At 36.0% G+C, this 17,533-nt stretch overlaps 1 protein-coding gene across 1 annotated transcript; it reads left to right on the top strand.

The window, feature by feature from the left end:
• Positions 1-727: 727 nt before the first annotated feature.
• Positions 728-17,223, top strand: LOC121152724 (phospholipid scramblase 2-like). The gene is made up of 7 exons (XM_040974907.1): positions 728-831; positions 5,283-5,445; positions 6,378-6,417; positions 8,596-8,816; positions 12,120-12,281; positions 15,293-15,454; positions 17,075-17,223. Exons 2-7 carry the CDS (start codon positions 5,353-5,355, stop codon positions 17,102-17,104), a joined length of 708 nt encoding a protein of 235 aa, XP_040830841.1. The 5' UTR covers positions 728-831; positions 5,283-5,352; the 3' UTR covers positions 17,105-17,223.
• Positions 17,224-17,533: the final 310 nt, after the last annotated feature.

Raw genomic sequence — 17,533 nt, 5'->3', positions numbered from 1 at the left:
CATTCTTTCCAACTCTTTGTCTTACCAGAGCAGCTGATTCTGGGAGGTGCTGGGCCCCTGTCCTTTCGCCAGAACTGCTCCTTCAGTGCTTCATTGACAAGACAAGCAGGAAGAGAACACCTGCCAGGTCTGCATCTGTTCACAGGAGCAAAGTTTTTTAGGTTCCTCTAGAGGGGATTCGAATAGACTGTGCATCATTCAAAGCTTGGGTTCACAAAAGGAATCAAGGAAGCAATCCTCTCTCTAGAGTGGCCCTAACACTGCCTCCCAGTTGCTGTGTGCTGAGGAGTCTCCGGCTAAGTCTATAACCAAATCTATGCCCAAATCTATAAGCAAAGATAATGTTCTTGTTCACACTCCATTCAGTCTTTTTCTCTTACAGATTCTCAATAACATCCCCTTTATAATAAAGTACAAAACCAGAAACCAGTAACAGAGAACAATACATAACATGGTTTAGTTATGGGGATAATGTGATTTTAAAATAATTTTCCTGTTTGTTGTTGTATAAAGACTTGTAAGAACATTTGAACATTTTCTGTCAATATATCCACGGGAAAGCAGCCCAACTTGGCCAGTTATTCAAATTTACAGTGTGTAGTGCTTGACGTTTTTAAAAATTCCTCTTGTGCCATCTTAAGCCAGTAGAAAATGATCAGCTTTATGTGCTCGGACACACGCTGGAACAGAACCAATCTCCTGCAGAGTTCTGAATGGAATCTTGATTGTTGTGGCTGTGTGGATGTGCTGACCTTGGAGGAGACCTTCTAGTAGCAACCGTGAGATGCAGTTATTGGGCCAGAAGCAAGCCTCTTCAAACTGACATCGAAGGTAGCTGTGCACGTGTGCTTTGCAGACACCAATGTACCTCGCTTGTACCACCGGCTTCTCCACTTTGCTTATGTTTATGTCCCCCTCAACCCATCAGATTGACTTTTTTTCTAACTTATGTAAAGAAATTGGAATATTCAGGTTAAAATATCCAAAACTTGGATGCTGTTCCTGATCAGCTATGAGAAAATTTTGCTGTCTTTTCTTAGAGGATGACTTGATTTCTAAGTTACATTTAGGTTTCAGTATCCAAAGTATGATAAAAAATCTTCATGCTTTTGCCCAGAGACTGGAGAAAATAATATTTGTAGAATAAGAAAACCTATTTTTCATCTTCTTTTCAACTTACAATTGCATGAAATATAAAATTTGTGTGAATATATGCTGCTCCAAGGACCTCCTCCTTCTTTCCATCCTGAGATATTTTTCTTCCCCTCCATGACCCCTTCTTATTATAAGACTCACTTCAATTGCTGCTCCTCCTCCTCCTCTTTTGGGGGAGTGGGTTTTTTTTTTTATAAAACTTTTCCAAATCTAGGAGACAAAGCAGCATTTTTTTAGGCTTACATACAGATATTTGGTTCCTCATACTAAACCAACTTCAAATTTCATATACAAGTAAGCATAGTTGTTTAATGTGTAGGATCCAGTGGAGTGAGAGAGAACGACCCACATCATAAAGACTCCAGCGTACTTTCAAAAGCATGACGTGAGGTGCATATCCTCCTTGAATATTTGGGTGACTGGTCCATTTTATGCAATTGTATGATAGTCACTTTTTTTTAACACCTGTAACATAAAAAAAAAAACATTTAAATCATGACAGTGTTTAAAAAATTTTGCATTTTAGGTCCACTGGTAGCAACATATTTCTTTAGCAAATTAGAAATCTAAAATCAACAACAATTTTAAAGTTGAATATTTTTAAAGGAAACACTTGAAATCTACCCAGCACAATTATATCATTTTGTCTTGTTTTGTTTCAAAAATCAACATATGGATATTAAAGACATTGAACTATATATACATTATTCCTAGGTATCTATGAATATGATTAGTACAGAGATGATGAGTTGGGGAGATGATTCTGGCTTGTCAGGTGTATCCACTGTAATTACTAGCACCCTTTTAAGAGATCACATCAAGTCAGAATATCAGAAGCTGGAAAGGGCTCATTGAGAGATTGTTTTTTTCTTTTGTTTTCACAGCTGCCAGAGCAATGGCTGCCCTGAGGACTCACTTCTGAATTCTGACCTTAAAAACCATAAAACGATTTACTTGCATTCATTTAGGTAACAAATGACTTCCAGGACAAAAAGGTGTAATCGGTAAAGTTTATCAAATAGAAAATGAATAGCTTTTTCATAAAGAGCAGGAGAAATAATTTTCAACTTGTGCTTTGAGGTCATTTTTATCTGGATTCAGAGACCAAAGACACAGGAAAGGTAAGACGATCAGTCTTTCCACTCAAGGTAGAAAATCCCCGACAGGCAGGCAGGCAGGATATAGAAAAGTGATATCGGTATCAAATAATATCTACCCGAGAAAAGCAAGGTTTAGTTCATATACTACAGTGTGTAAGTAGAATATAATACAGACGAGGGTGGTAGTGTCAGTAGTTAAAAAAAAAAAAACTACTTAAAATGTGAAATATTTCCTTGGGACAAATGAAAAAAACAACAACTAAAAAAAAAGGGAAGTTTTGTCAACTTGATAAATTTTATATATTTTATATATATTTTACAAATTATTATTTTACAAGTTATATATGTATATATATTTGTGTGTGTGTAATCTAAGAGAACATTCTTGAAGTTCAAAACTTAGTAGTAAAGAATCAGCACGGTGGCACAGTTTGCTAATCCTCTGTCTGCTAACACTGGGTCCCATATGAATATCACTTCATGTCCTGGTTGCTTCATTTCAGCTCCAACTCTTTGCTTGTAACCTGGGAAAATAGTAGAGACAAGCTAATTTCTTGGGCTTCTGCACTGACGTGGCAGACCTGGAAGAAACTCCTGGCTCCCAGATTCCAACCAGCTCAACTTGAATGTGCTGCCAGTTGGGGAGTGAAACAGTGGATGGAAGACCTCTCTCTCTGTCTCCCTCTGTAAAATCTGTCTTTCAAATAAAAAATAAATAATTTTTAAAAAACTTAGCATAAATACATGCATAGCCAAATATCTGTACAAACACAAATATGTGTAATTAAGATTAAGAATAATTGAGAGTACAGAAATATATCCTATATTTATCACTATTAATTCCCGATAAGGATGCCAACATGATTCAATGGAGAAATACCAGTCTTTACAATGAATGGTTCTAGAACATTTGGTATCTTCATATAAAACTATGAAGTTGAATCCCTTACATCATACTATATACAAAACTAACTTCAAAATGGGCCAGGGTGCTGAAACTAAATTTAAAAGCCATAATAATAAGTCACTGTAAACATAGAGTAAGACAGTATTTTGTTAGACATGGCATATAAAGTGTAAGAAATAATTATAGCAAAATAGGTAAATTAGTTAAAAACTAAGAATTTTTGTGTTTAATAGACATGATCAAGTGAAAAAAATCCAACAGGAACAAAAAGAAAAATATGTCTTCAATTCTTATAAGAAAATTTTGACCAGATTACATGAAAATCCTCAAGAACTTAGCAATATAATGTGAATACAAATAAAAGCATTTGAAAATAGTTTGTACAAATAGTAATCCAATGAGGATATGCAAATTTCCATTATGTATGGAAAGATATTAAAAAGTATCTGTCATTAGGAAATTATAAATCAGAACCAGAATGAGATATGATTTCTCAGCTATCAGGATGATTATAATTAAAGAGAGACAATAGCGAATGTTTTGTTTGGATAGAGAATCAGAGAATGTAAAACACCACAGTCCCTTTAGAAAACTTTTTGCATTTCCTCAAAAGTTTAACTGCACACTTACCATGAGAACATTCTAAACAGAATTATTGTCAAGTTTACCTTTTCTTCATTTTTCTTTACATCACCTTTACCTTACAGCTCATATCTCTGGTATGCAAAGCTCTTTAAATTGCACTCTTCTTTAAATATATATATATATTTAAACTATATATGTATATATATAGTTTCCTTTAAAAATGTTTTATTAATATGAAGGAAACGAAGCTTATGCATTCTGTATGTGCAGTTCTAAAAAGATAACTACAGGCCCCCAACCACACCCAAGCCTGCTTCATCTTCATCCTTCATCCGTGTTTGCTAAGACATAACTTTAATCACTCTATAGTTACAGGCTTAATTTGTCAGACCCAACTTTGAACAAGTAAAAAGTAGGAAGACCCTGATTCCACAAGAGTATAAGCAGCTATTAAAGACAATCATATTCCCAAGGGATCAATTAATTCCTATGCTTTCTTTTTTTTTTTTTTGGTATTCTCTTAACTGACACCTAGCAGAGAAAAACATACAGTATTCGTGTTCTTAAGACAGTCTTCCTTTTTTTTTTTTTTAAACTAAGCAGAATGGCTTCTAGCTGCATCTATTTTGTTGCAAAATACAGTATTTCATTCCTTTTAATGGCAGAGTAGTATTCCATTATGGGTATGTACTTTTTTTTACCGAGGCTATCTGGTTGAGTCCATATCTTTGATACTCTGAATTGATCTCCTTAAACTACACTTGATTTTTTTCTTTTTTTTTTTCATCTTATTTCAATTTACTTGGTTTTTAAGATCTTTACAAAAACAAGATTTGTATTCAAAGAATCAGCTTTAAATCAAATTTCTGCTGTTACTTAAGATTTTTTTTTAAAATATATTTTTATTTTGATTATTGAATTGTGAGGTACCATTTTGTGTAGACTGGAATTTCTCTCCAAATTCCCACCCCCTGTCAGATTTTCCCCATTTTGTTACAATAGTGTAGTCCTTCATAATTCTATCAGTCTGTTATGTAAGTGTACCCCGACCTTGTTGGTACAGACAATGTCAGACAGTCCAGCATCCCATTGTCTATACATGTCCAACAGTTTCATTGGGAGTCCATCTTTTGTCTGGATGAATGTTCCGTTATACTCTTTATTGAGCACAAAGCATCCCCACGTTCACCATGACACTTTTTTCCCCCAAGACTGTTGAGATGGGAGGAAGAGCTAGGAGAAATCTGTCCAATCATTTAAAATGATCCTGAAACATTAAAATTTAATCTCTATATTAGATTAACATCATACAGAAATGTGTGTAACTATCAACACTTGAGCTAATTATGGTAGAGAAATGTAGGGTTTCATGTATTCCTAAGATTTATTTTTCAGTTTTAGTTTAGAAGCAGATCTGATTTATAAAGTCACAAATATTTCCATTGAAAAAAATTAAAATTTGAGTATGGTTGATATTTATTCCACAAAATAAAGAAAAAAAATCCTGAAGATGAAATCGATTCTTGTTTCTATAGCATTATGTTTGAAAGACAACATCAGTAAATCTGCAACCTGATGCCCTAGAACTTTTATGTAATCTGTATTATGGCTTTGCATGATCTGCATCCCACAATGCAATGGATGTGTACACAAAGCAATACTGGCTATTGCCCACCGGGATTACAGCATTTGGACAAGGTAAGACAATCCATGCTTATTTGGCCCATGATAATATGAACTCATATTTTTCAGAATTTTTAATTTTCTTTAAAACATTTTGCTTTTGATCAAAATATTGTAAAATTGACATTGTTTTACATCTTCAGTTTTGACTGAGGTAATAATATTTTTTTTAAATATTACAATGTGGCTATTCACAAGTTTGTTTCCTAGGAAGCCCATTTTAAAAAGAAACACTGACTTATTGAAAGAGGTAATTCAATTTTAAGAATGCACTTTAACATTTACTGTAGTAATTTTCATGTTGTCTGAAATGGGAACACAGAAGATGAACATTAGTCAGAAAATGTCTTCTGTTTTGAATCAGATGTTATAAGAATAACCTGTCAATTTGTTTATGCAATCTGTTATGACTAAATTTCTTGTAGTACTGTCTCAGAATCTTTAACTTTGACAATTCAAATTTATATTAATATTAGCCATATCCTATCTTGTAGCATTTGAAAATCAAACATGAGTGCCGCTTCTTGAAAATATGTTTGACATTTACAACTGAGCTACAATTTGGTCTCAAATAATGACATAAATCAGATGTTTAGAATTTGGTAAAAGCTGTACTAACAACTTTATCTAAAATTACACTGTAGTTATTTCTCCTTGAATCTCAAAAAGGTATTTATAATTTATATAAATCTAAATACTAAGTAAATTACCAAAATGATGAATCAATTTACAGATTAATAATTGTATATTTTTAAATTTCTTTGATAAAATACTAAAATGCAATGTTAGATCAGTATAGCCTAATACATGTAAGAGAATAAAAAGCAGAGATGTAGCTGATGGGTTATTTATTTTAGACACTTCCAATGTATTCATTCATGTTGGTATGCTCTTTAAATTTACTTTGACTACTTCATATCAACCATTTTTATTTTCCATTCTAATAGGTGAATCAGTTAGTAGTGTGCCAACGTTTTGATATGGAAGGTATGTACCAAAATATCGATATATCAGTTACTGAGAATATTACTTGTTTGGTTTAGTTCAGTCTTTCGTCTGAAGAAAAGCAGACCATGCGAGCATAGAGCCTGTCCCCAGGGTCCTCAGACAATGTGACAGAGAATGCATCAGTTTTCTTCTTGTGTGAAAGCAGAAAGACACTGCCTCCGTGGTCATGCTGCAAGAACCTGTTCCATCCTACCAGTTTTGCTAAACACAGGTTTCACTCCTGAAGTGGTTTTGCATCCTGAATTCCTCAAATACAGGCGTTTCAGCTTCCAGATTCCTCAGTAATCCTGCCAGTTGGAAAGTTTCTCAGTTATCCAATTCTTCTTCTCCAAGCTGGGAAATCAAGCTGTCTTTTACAGTTCCATCATCTATGCTAACAGAGTTAGCATGCTCTCTCATGGCCATGAAGCTGTAATGCATGTCAATAAAAGATGGCTTTAATTTTGAAATCATGTTACTGCAACTGATGAGCGTTCTTGTGTGTACTAGTGGTTCCATTATTATAATAGGCATTTATAGTTTCATGTAACTCACAAAGGCTTTTATACTTGGTAATATTATGGAAGAACATGTTCTGTGTGTTTCTTGCTTCATTTCACAAAAAAATGTATATTTTATGGAAGATTCCTCATTCCTCACATGTCTTGTTCATTGCAGGTACCTAATGACTCAAAGATTTTGATTTGGGCTTACCTTGTAGGGCTTTCCCTTAAGTGTGAGGTACTAATATGCTTATATAACTATCAATAAGTCATAAAAATCATGGGAAAGGTAAAAGCTAGCTGTGAGAACTCAAAGGAGAAAGATAACTGCAGTTATCCCAACTTAAGAAGCAACAGGTATAGAGGGAAAAAAATCTAAACATTTATGCAGAAGAAACCAATTTTCCAAACCGGTGATCCTTAAAGTGTGGTCCCCAGGAGGGGAACAAAGTCATCACCTGAGAATATGGCAGAGATCGACATTCCCAGCCTCCATTACACAACCACCAGATGACCAAAGTGTACTGCTATCATCCGCATAAGCTCTACGTAACTAACGATGCTTCCACTACGTTGATAGAGATAGAAGACAGTTGTGTGTGTTTAAATTAGGAAGAGAGTTTGTGCATGTTTGTAATATTTCTGTGAGACATAAATGAAATTGTAGGTCAAGGGGAAAGTGGGATATGGGTAGAAAAAAAAATCATTTTTCCTTTTATACTCGTCTGGAATTTAAAATTTTGTGCTAAGCATGTGCAATTATTACTCATAAAAATAAACTAATTCTAAAAGGAATTCCAAAAAAAATTTTATAAGTTCTGAATCAATCATGATTTAGCTTTCAATATCTAATAAAAGTATGTACCTTTAAAATACACTGGCACAAAATAAAAGTTATATTCACATGCCCATTAAATCATCAATCAGGAAAATCCGTGCTTGTCTATTACAAAGAAGAACTATAGATTGAATCTTGTGTATTGGAATGACATTTATCCATTAAAAACATGTGAAAAGATTCCAAAAGCTCTCTCCTGGGCCATCCACGCACAGCTGTGACATATTTCTTCTACAGGCTAGCTCAGGTTACCATTTTAATGAGATTTCAAAAATACCACTTTTAATCATTGTTCATTTTGTATCTTTTCCTTTTTAATTTTTAGTCTTCTTACCCAAAAACTCCAGAATTTAAATAGCCACCCCATGATTTTCCAGCTAAGGAGGCAGCATTTTGCTTTTTATTGGACCAATACTTTTCTTCCACTGTGCTCTTTCCATTCTGAATAGTGCAGTAGTTTTGCATGCAAGAGTTAGATTTAATTATTACCTTTTACTTTTTTCAATTGAATTCTAATTACATCTTCTTTATTTCCTATTGGAAGAAAAAGATGAGGAGCAGTAACATTTGATAATAGTCATGTTGGTTAGCTTCTGTGAAATTCAAAATAACACGAAAGAGATTTCTGTACAATTTTAGGAACAAAAACAGTAAGAGAGTAACGCTTAGCTCATGCCTTGCATTTTTCCATATGAGAACATGGCGATACATGAAGGCAAGTAACAGAGAGCAGTTTATTATCCAACCTACATTCCATGTTTAACAGTCAGTTGGTGTGTAATGTATAAGATTTGCATCAGTAAGGCTAACAAATTCTTACATTGCTTCATTCTTCAGTACTCGGTCTCTTGGAAATTAATAAAACATATGAAGTCATGAATAATCAAGGACACAGACTCTATTTTGCAGAAGAGAAAAACAATTGGTTCCTCCAAAATTTTTGTGGAGCGACAAGACCTTTTACTATGACAATTTATGACAACTTAGGCCAAGATATTGTTACTATCCATAAGGCTCTGAGATGTAACTGTTGCTTCAGTCGCTGCTGCCTACAAAAGGTCAGTAAACATTATTAATTGCACATGATCTCAAATATATTTAACTTTCTCAAGAAAGCCTTGATACTAGACAGTAGGAAAAATTCCATGATCCAACATGCTAGCCTAGTGGCTAACGGGCTCGCTTTGCATGTGCCAGGATCCTTCATAGGTGTTGGTTCCTGTCCCGACTGCTCTACTTCTCATCCAGCTCCCTGCTTGTGGTCCGTGAAAACAGTTGAGAACGACCAAAATCTTTGGGATCCTGAACCCATGTGGGAGCCCCCGAAGAAGCTCTTGGCTCCTGGCTTTGGATCAGCTCAGCTCCAGCCATCGTGGCTACCTGGGGAGTGAACCAAGTGGGTGGAAGATCTTTCCCTTTGTATCTCATCTCTGTATATCTGCCATGCCAATAAAATAAACTAATTAAAAAAATAAAAATTTCAGAGGCTCAGCTTGGCTTCCAAGACTTGTCTAGAATGAAAACACTTGAATGCCCTGAATTTTCACCCCATGTAGCCCAAGATTCGTATATCACACGTGTCTTGTTTCAATAATTGTATTATAGGATATTTCTATTCAATATTTTATTTTGACCTGTGCTTGTTGATGATCTGTATAAATGACAGGTTACAGTGTCTCAAGTGCATAGTTTCTGGAAGGCTTCATTAGTACAGTTTGTATTCTTTCATAAAATATTAAGTCAAGTGTAGCCACAAGGAAGGGCACAGGAAAGAAACAGAAACACATGTACTGACCTTCTAGGTCCTAGAGAACATAGCTGGGATGGGGCCACAGATCCATCCAATGAACACACTCAGCCAAGCAGGTGGAGAAAACAAAAGAGACAAGAGCCATGGGCTGGGGCTTATTTCATTTTGGATATGTATCTATCTATCTAGCTAGCTGGTATTTATATCCCTAGTATCTACGTATTTGTTCATCTACCCAAACATCTAGTATTCATCCACACATATATTCATGCATGAATACCTCCAATATTCATTCAATCTCTCCCTGTCTCTCTTGTGTGTGTGTGAGTACTTGTAGAAGTATATACATACACACACACACACACACACATCAATGGAAAAATGGAAGAGAGACTCGAGAAACAGGAAAGCCAGTGAATGGAGTTTCAAAATGTCCATTTCACTTGTATACCTTTTTTTTTCTATATATGAATTACCACAAAACAGAAAAAATACGATATCTGTCTTCCTTGGGACTAGTTTATTTCACTAATTACATGGTCTTCAGTTACATTCATTTTGTTGTAAAGATGGGATTTCATTATATATCGCATTTTGTGTATTCAGTCATTAGTTGATGGACATCTGTGTTTATTTAATATCTTAGCTATTGTTAACTGAATTGGTATAAACATGAGGATACAGATAACTTCATATTCTGGTTTCATTTTCTTTGGCTAAATTCTTAGGAGTGGGACGGTTAGGTCTGACTGTAAATCTATTTTCAGACTTCCAAGGAATTTCCATACTGTCTTCCATAGCAATTTTTCTTGTTTCCATTCCCAGCAGCAATGTAATTAAGGTACATTTTTTTTCTTCGTGTTTTCACCAGCTTTCATTGTTTTTTGATGTTGGGGTCATAACCATTCTAACTGGTGTGAGGCAAAACATCGTTGTGGCTTTGATTTGTGCTAAAATCAGCAGCCAGCATCAGGAATTGAACTCAGGTGCTACAATATGGGGTGTGAGTGTTCTAAGTAGCATGGTAATCCCAGCATCAAATTCTTTTTTTTTTTATTGTTATTAACATTGTATTATGTGATACAGTTTTATAGGCACTGGGGATTCCCCCCACCCCTCCCATACCCCTCCCCCCATAGTGGATTCCTCCACCTTGCCCAGCATCAAATTTTTAAGTTTTGGTTTCTGTGCTATGATATATTTCTCTTTCTTTATGATGAACATATTTCCCACATAATTATGGCAATTGGTTTATCTTATCTCCCAGTTCAAATGTTGTTATCATTGAATAACTTTTCTCTGGAGTTTGAATCTCCTTTCACTCTTCTTACTAGTTTTCAAGGTCACTGCAGATGCCTAGAATAATATGTTGTAGAGACTAAGGGTTCTGTTGTTGTGGAATACTGACCTCTCTGCATTCATTTGTTAAAAAGACGATTTGGGTCAATTTAAGGTGCAAATTCTCTCCCCATAAGTGTAGCAATCAAAATTTCTGTTTATCAGTTTTATTTTTAAGTGTACTCAGTGTGCAGCTCAGGAATAAACAAGAACGTTTGAAAGAATATAACCATACATTGTGGTTGCCTTTCTCTGGCTCTCTGCTCGGGATTTTCTACCAGCAATGGTTTCCTCAACACGGGTTCTCTCATTTCCCCACAATAATGTCAAGTGTCTACTGATGTTTTCACAAAGACTCATAGCCCCAACTGGCAGCAGCTCTCAAATAAGAAGCCATATATAATGTGGAACTCAGCCACCATCATTTTCTTCCTCTTTTCCTTACTTCAAGTGTGTCTTCAGAATCATTTCTGAAAGTTAACTCCATTCTCATTCCATTATTTCAATAACCAAATTGCTAGCATAATCATTTTATATGGTTCTCACAATTTTCCCCCAACATCCATTTCCTGTACTTTTGCTAGCTATACTGTTGCAAATTGTTACATATGTGGTCATTATTTAGGATCACCCCTTCCTGGCAAGAAAATGTCCCCCAGCAGAGGGGATGGAGGAGTGGTGGGTGCTGGCAGAAAACATTGTGTTGGATACTCTCTCTGGCCTCGAGAGCCCTGTGCTCTCTGTAGAATCACCTCTGATTAAAATCTTTCTGCAGTTACTGTCATCAGTTGCAATACTGAGGACACTCCTGTGGTGGAGACGGCACTCTCGGCCAGGAACCCAGGGTGAGAGCTGGGTGGCGCTGCAGGCGCTAGCAATGCGCGGTAGTGACGCTAATGTGTGCATTGCTCTCTGCTATGATCTGCTTACAGTTCTCATATCTCCTTTAGTGATATTGATATGGGCAATAATTATATGTTAATGCAGGTTCATTCCACTTTTCCAAATGCACAGTGTTTCAGAGATTTTAGTTGCTTTTCCATATTTCAAGCAGTGGTAAGCATCAGCAGTCTGCCTTTAGACAAGTGCTTTAACATCTGAAGAACAGAGTCCTTCACCTCCATGTCCATTTGCAGATATAAAACATGTCTTAAGGACAGTAAGTCTGCTCCAATATACAAAACTGCAGGTGACATGTAGGGTGTAATTAAACCAGCATTAAAAATGCAACCTATCACGATTGATCAATATTGCTCTTCCCAATCTTTTGCAGCTAAAAGTTGAGGCTCCACCTGGCAACAAAATTGGATACGTTTGTCAATCCTTCCACCCATTCTTGCCAAAGTTTAAAATAAAAAACGAGAATAAGGAAGATATTATGAAAATCAGAGGACCGTGTTTGATTTCCAGCTGTGTCAGGAATCTAAATTTTGATGTGAGTACTTCATAGCATTTTAAGAACCACTGTGTTAAAATTATGTATTTGTCTTATTTCATGATACATACAACTAGTAGACGTTTTTAAGGGAAAATAAACAACAATATGGTGTTTGCCCTTTCAAAAAAATCTAAATTACTCATTTACAATGTCTGTGTTCAATTAATTACTATAAATTCATATGACTTATAGAGTAGTTTATATTATCTTCTGTGTCTGTAGTTAACAAGTATAAGTTTGATATTTAATATCAAAGAGTATCAAGAGAAAATTAAACATCATTGTAGTATAACATGTTTATAATTATAAGCTACATATTGTGATACTGCTTTTGTAAGATTCATACATTTAAAAAAGTGGATATGTTTACTAATTTAGTTTTCAAATTATGGCCAATATATAACCATAATTTGTGTCATAGCTACTAACTATGCAGGTACTGAGTAAAATTAATAAAACTAAACAACTTGCTACATATAATTGTATCTAAAAATTCCCATACAACAGGCAACATTGTATTGATTTGATGGCATATTTCATGAAAATATTTTTCAAATTTTCATCAATTACATCATTGTGTGTTTTCAATATGTACGATGACTACTCAGAAATTTGCTTAAACCTATTATGCTACTTAGTTTTAACCTGTTTCCTAGGATTATGTCAGATAGTTTCATTAATATGGAGTGTCACTATTACCTATTTATACTGACAAAGCAAAAGATCCTTAAGCAAACTAGTTGCAATAATATGTTTCGTTTGAGAAATAATAAAATGGGCACAAAGAGGTCAGTTTTAGTTGAAAGCCAAAGAAACAGAAGGCTTAAGTCAGAAACTCTGGAAGCATCAACCACTTTAGCTCGTTTTTACTGACATCAAGTCACAATGCTCTTTCTATCTCTGCGTATCACAGTTTGATACGATAAATCCCACTATATTCTAATACAGAAAATATCTGTCATTCTAAGCTTGAGCCAAAATAATTTTTAGGTTGGCATTCTTGTGTAAACTTAAAAATGAGGAGCAAGAAAGAGAACACGTGGTTTTCTCAGAAAGTCCTCCTGTCCAAGAATGTACACAGTCCTTCAAATACTTCTGCTATGACAATGAAGAGAGAGACAGAGTAGGTGAGTCACAACAGGAGGTTGTAGAACAAGGACCAGGGGAAGGCACGTGAGCTGCTCATTCGTCTCGGATGCAAAGTCAGAGGGAGCACCCGCACCATCAGCAGTTAGCAGCAGTGATCCCTAAACATAGCCTTTTTAGAAGCCAAAATCAGTGACAAAATTTCATTATGAACGAATATCACAAATTTAAGCTGAGGGAAATGAGTTTGCGTGACCTGTGTCACAGCCCTACTCTAACCCTATCTTTAGCAATGTAAAGGAGTGGGGGCAGGAGGTGGTGGTGGTGGATATTTTTCTGAAAAGTATGCCTTTTGCATGTAGTTTTATTTGTATGTTTGTCTTAAAAGTTTACTTATCTTCTTGAAAGACAGAGTTAGAGAGAGGAAAGGGAAAGAGCAAAGATCTTCTGTTCATGGGTTCATCCCCCCAAAGGGGTGACACAACAGGGTCTGAGCCAGGCTGAAGCCAGCAGCAGGAAGCTCCATTTGGGTGTCTCACACGGATGGTGGGGGCCCGAGTACTTGGGCAATCAGAATGCTTCTCTCCGATGCATTAACAGGGAGCCAGGCAGGAAGCAGAGCAGTCAGGACTCAATCAGGCACTTCAATGGGATGCTGCTATGGAGGTTTAACCCGCTGTCTCACAACTCTAGCTTGCTTGTTGATCTTGTTTTTTTTTTTTTTAATGGGGAAAGAGTCATATTAGAAGAAACATGTGAATACATAGTATATATAACAGAAGCTGAATATGTGATGAACCCACTCTCTCATTTTTTGGCACCAGTTTTGAGTCCCAGGCAGAGAAGCAGCCTCATGTGGGCTGAGAGGGGGGTCCACTCTTCACAAGAAGAAGGATCCAGAAAGTGCAGATATACTTGCAATCAGTATGCATGGCTTACATGTCGAAGTTCAGAGAGTTCCTGGTTGGTAGCTTCTGTTTTCCCATGTAAGAGACAGAAAATACTTTGCTGAGGACTAAAATGAATGAATGGCATATTTAGAGTTTTGAAAAACATGGAGAAATTAAAAAAAACCCATCAAATTAAAATACAAATTTCTTTTCCTCCAAATCCCTTAACATGACTTACTGGGTGTGTTACCTCGCTTTGTTTGTCACATACTTGATTGTAATTCCTAATCCCAGTCCTTCTTCTGGGCTCTTGGCCCTTGTCTGGGGTGCCACCCCTGTTCCCTGCTGCTTGGGTCCCTAATTCTTTGTGACTCTTCCACAATTTGGCTTCACAGAACTGTACCCAAAATGTCATCACTAAAAGGATGACCTCGGTTTGTTTAGTCTATTCGTTTCTTTTCCACTGTGCTCGTATGGCAACACCCAGTGTTTTGTCTCAGGGCACTCATTCAAAGCAAATGGGATGTAGCTCAGGTTTCTTATATTTACGTAAGCATCTCCTATAGTGAAAGAATGAGTGGTACTTGTATGACAAATAATGCAATAGGCAGTTCAGAAGGGCACAAGTGAACAGGGGCTGAGGAAAAGTGGGAGGATATAGACAGCATCATTTAGGAAAGAGTTAACGAAGTATCGGAGTTAAAAATCCAGGAGCTTTTATTTTGGAGTTAGGCTGATTTTCCTAACAAAGTTCAACAAATTATATATATGAATTAGAGGGTGTGTGGTAGAGTAATACACAGAGAAACACACAAATAGTGGTAGACAAAGTGAAAATCCATTCGTAGGTAAAAATTGTACGTATTTTCCCAGGCTTCTATTTGAGTGTGTTGTATATTCTGTTAACTGTAGGGTACAGAGTCTCATGACAAGGCCTCGTATTCATCTACTAAAATTGATGTCAAAATGGTTTTTTTTTAATTTTAGAGATTTTTTTCTTTCTCCCAACATGATGTGTTTTCCCCCTTCTAGCTATTGTCTCTGGATGAGGAAACAGCTATTGGAAATATTTCAAAACAGTGCACTGCAGTTGTGAAGCGACTCTTGAGTGATACTGGAAAATTTGGGATCCAGTTTCCATTTGATCTTGATGTTAAAATTAAGGCGTTGGTGCTCGCGGCAAGCTTTCTCGTTGTAAGTTGATTTTCCTTTTTTTATTTTACCTCTGTTATTTATTCAAGAGTCAGAAACAGAGGCAGGCAGAGCTCCTACCAGCTGCTCCACTCTGCCGAAGTCCACAAGACCTGACTGATCACATAAAATCAGCTTCTAACCTGTCTAAGCTGTATTTATTGTTTATTTATTTATTATTTATTTATTTAAGAGGCACAGAGAAAGAGGTGGACCAACAGAAGTTTTTTTTTGTTTTGTTTTGTTTTGTTTTGTTTTCCCCCAGATGCCTGCAATGGCCATTCTTGCAAGCTGGAAACTCAACTGGAGTATTTGAGCATTGGTGGCCAGAACCTTAATTTTGTACCCTGAAGAGCTGTCTTCCTGGGCGCTCAACCAAGGGAAGCCAGTCAGGAGTCCTAGTTGGGATTCTGATATGGGGTGCAAGCATCTTAACCTTAAATCCATTTTATTTTGTGAAAATTTCACTGAAAATTATGTTGTAGAAAATTGCCACTATATCTTTGTTAATATTTCTCCTCAAATTATCTGGAATAATTCCCCTTGTTGACCTCATCTTCAGTCCTACAATTGTATTATGGACTTAGTGTCACCTGGCAGAGGAAACCCACAGAGTATCCTGCCAATGTGGTCATTGAGGCTGCAGTCCTTTGCCTTGATTTTATGAGACTGTCACTAAAAACACCAGCAACGTGACTTATTCTATGTGACTTATTTCTTAGATGTAAAGGTTTTTTTTATAAAGGTTTATTTTTTTAAATCATATTTCATTGAAAAAAGTGTATTGCTAATTTGGAAATTATGACGATAGCATAGTTTGTTTTTAATCTACTGCTGCTGCTGCTGTAACAGAATACCAGGACTAGGTCACAGAAAAGTGACATGAATGCATTTCTCATAGTTCTGGAGGCTGGAAAACCCAAGGCAACCAAAGGGAGCAGGTCTTTGGCATCTAGTGAAGGCGGGTTCACTGCTCTTGCCTTCAGCACAGCACAGCGCAGACTGTGTTGGTACTTAGAGAATGAACCCGGAGATGGGCATACTCCCTCTCTCCTCCCTTCTCTCTTTCTCCCTTCCTTTCACCCCTCTCTCTTTATCCCTCTCTCTCTGTCTCTCTTCCTCTCTCTCTCTCCCTCTCGAGTAAGTCATCTGTGAAGTGTTCAACTTTAAAGTTCATACATACAGTGAAAAAGTAGCATGTAAGCGTGTTGTACTACAAATGTGTACGACTACTGGACTCTGAATGAAATTATTAAGAGTAGATTTAGGCTGAGTTGAGACTGTAACATTCTCTCTTTTAATCAATTTCTCCACAATGAGGATATATGAAAAGCATATATATACACGTGCAAATAAATGTGTGTGTATATATAAATACATGTACAAATAGAATGAGATCCAATAGGTTGCTGCTCAATAAGGGCCTTTACAATAAAATTCATTATCAAACAGTTGTTATTTTTATTGCTCTAAAAATCAGTTCCTCATGCAGTTTTTCTTTAGAATTCTAATTTTAATAAGTTTTATAATCATATCATGGTAACACAGTATTTATGTTTAATGCCTATAGTATTTCAACTATTAGCCTAATCTAATTATATTAACTCTTCAATTTCATTCTAGAACTACATGTATTATGAACTCTGGCCCTGATAATCAGCCTGAAAGACCATGACAAAAGTGTTTACATGAAGTCATTAAGTGCTGACATGCCTAAGCCACGGTCATTACATTACTGTCCCTGAAACATCTAAATAAAGATTTTGGCCACTGAGATGATCTGTGTAAATTTTTCTCTGTGTAATAAATTAACTCAAACTGAGAAAGTTAAAATTTAAATGTGTGTGACTTCTCAAAGAAGCTAAGAGAAACTACATATTTTCAGAAATGTATGGATGGATTTAATATATTTTACACCAAGATAATCTTATCTGTGACTCATTTTTTCCACTAACACTGTGAAATACCCTCGTATTTAGCTCATGAGTTGACTGTTCATGCTGATCCTTCATGCATGTGCAGTTAATTAACGGGCTTGTGGACGGTTCCATTCCAGATGGCTTCAATCCAATATCTGGCTGT

The sequence above is a fragment of the Ochotona curzoniae genome, unplaced genomic scaffold (assembly GCF_017591425.1).
Source record: "Ochotona curzoniae isolate NIBS_2020 unplaced genomic scaffold, NIBS_Ocur_1.0 contig_2599, whole genome shotgun sequence".
Taxonomy (NCBI): Eukaryota; Metazoa; Chordata; class Mammalia; order Lagomorpha; family Ochotonidae; genus Ochotona; species Ochotona curzoniae.
This window is presented reverse-complemented; position numbering and strand designations above follow the sequence as displayed.

What these genes read in the sequence shown, in the direction of transcription:
- LOC121152724 (XM_040974907.1), top strand. Translation starts at nt 5,353, where the DNA reads ATGGCTTTGCATGATCTGCATCCCACAATGCAATGGATGTGTACACAA. An exon ending in CCAACGTTTTGATATGGAAG is followed by an intron (nt 6,418 to 8,595) that starts GTATGTACCAAA and finishes TTCATTCTTCAG; the next exon opens with TACTCGGTCTCTTGGAAATT. An exon ending in TCAGGAATCTAAATTTTGAT is followed by an intron (nt 12,282 to 15,292) that starts GTGAGTACTTCA and finishes TCCCCCTTCTAG; the next exon opens with CTATTGTCTCTGGATGAGGA.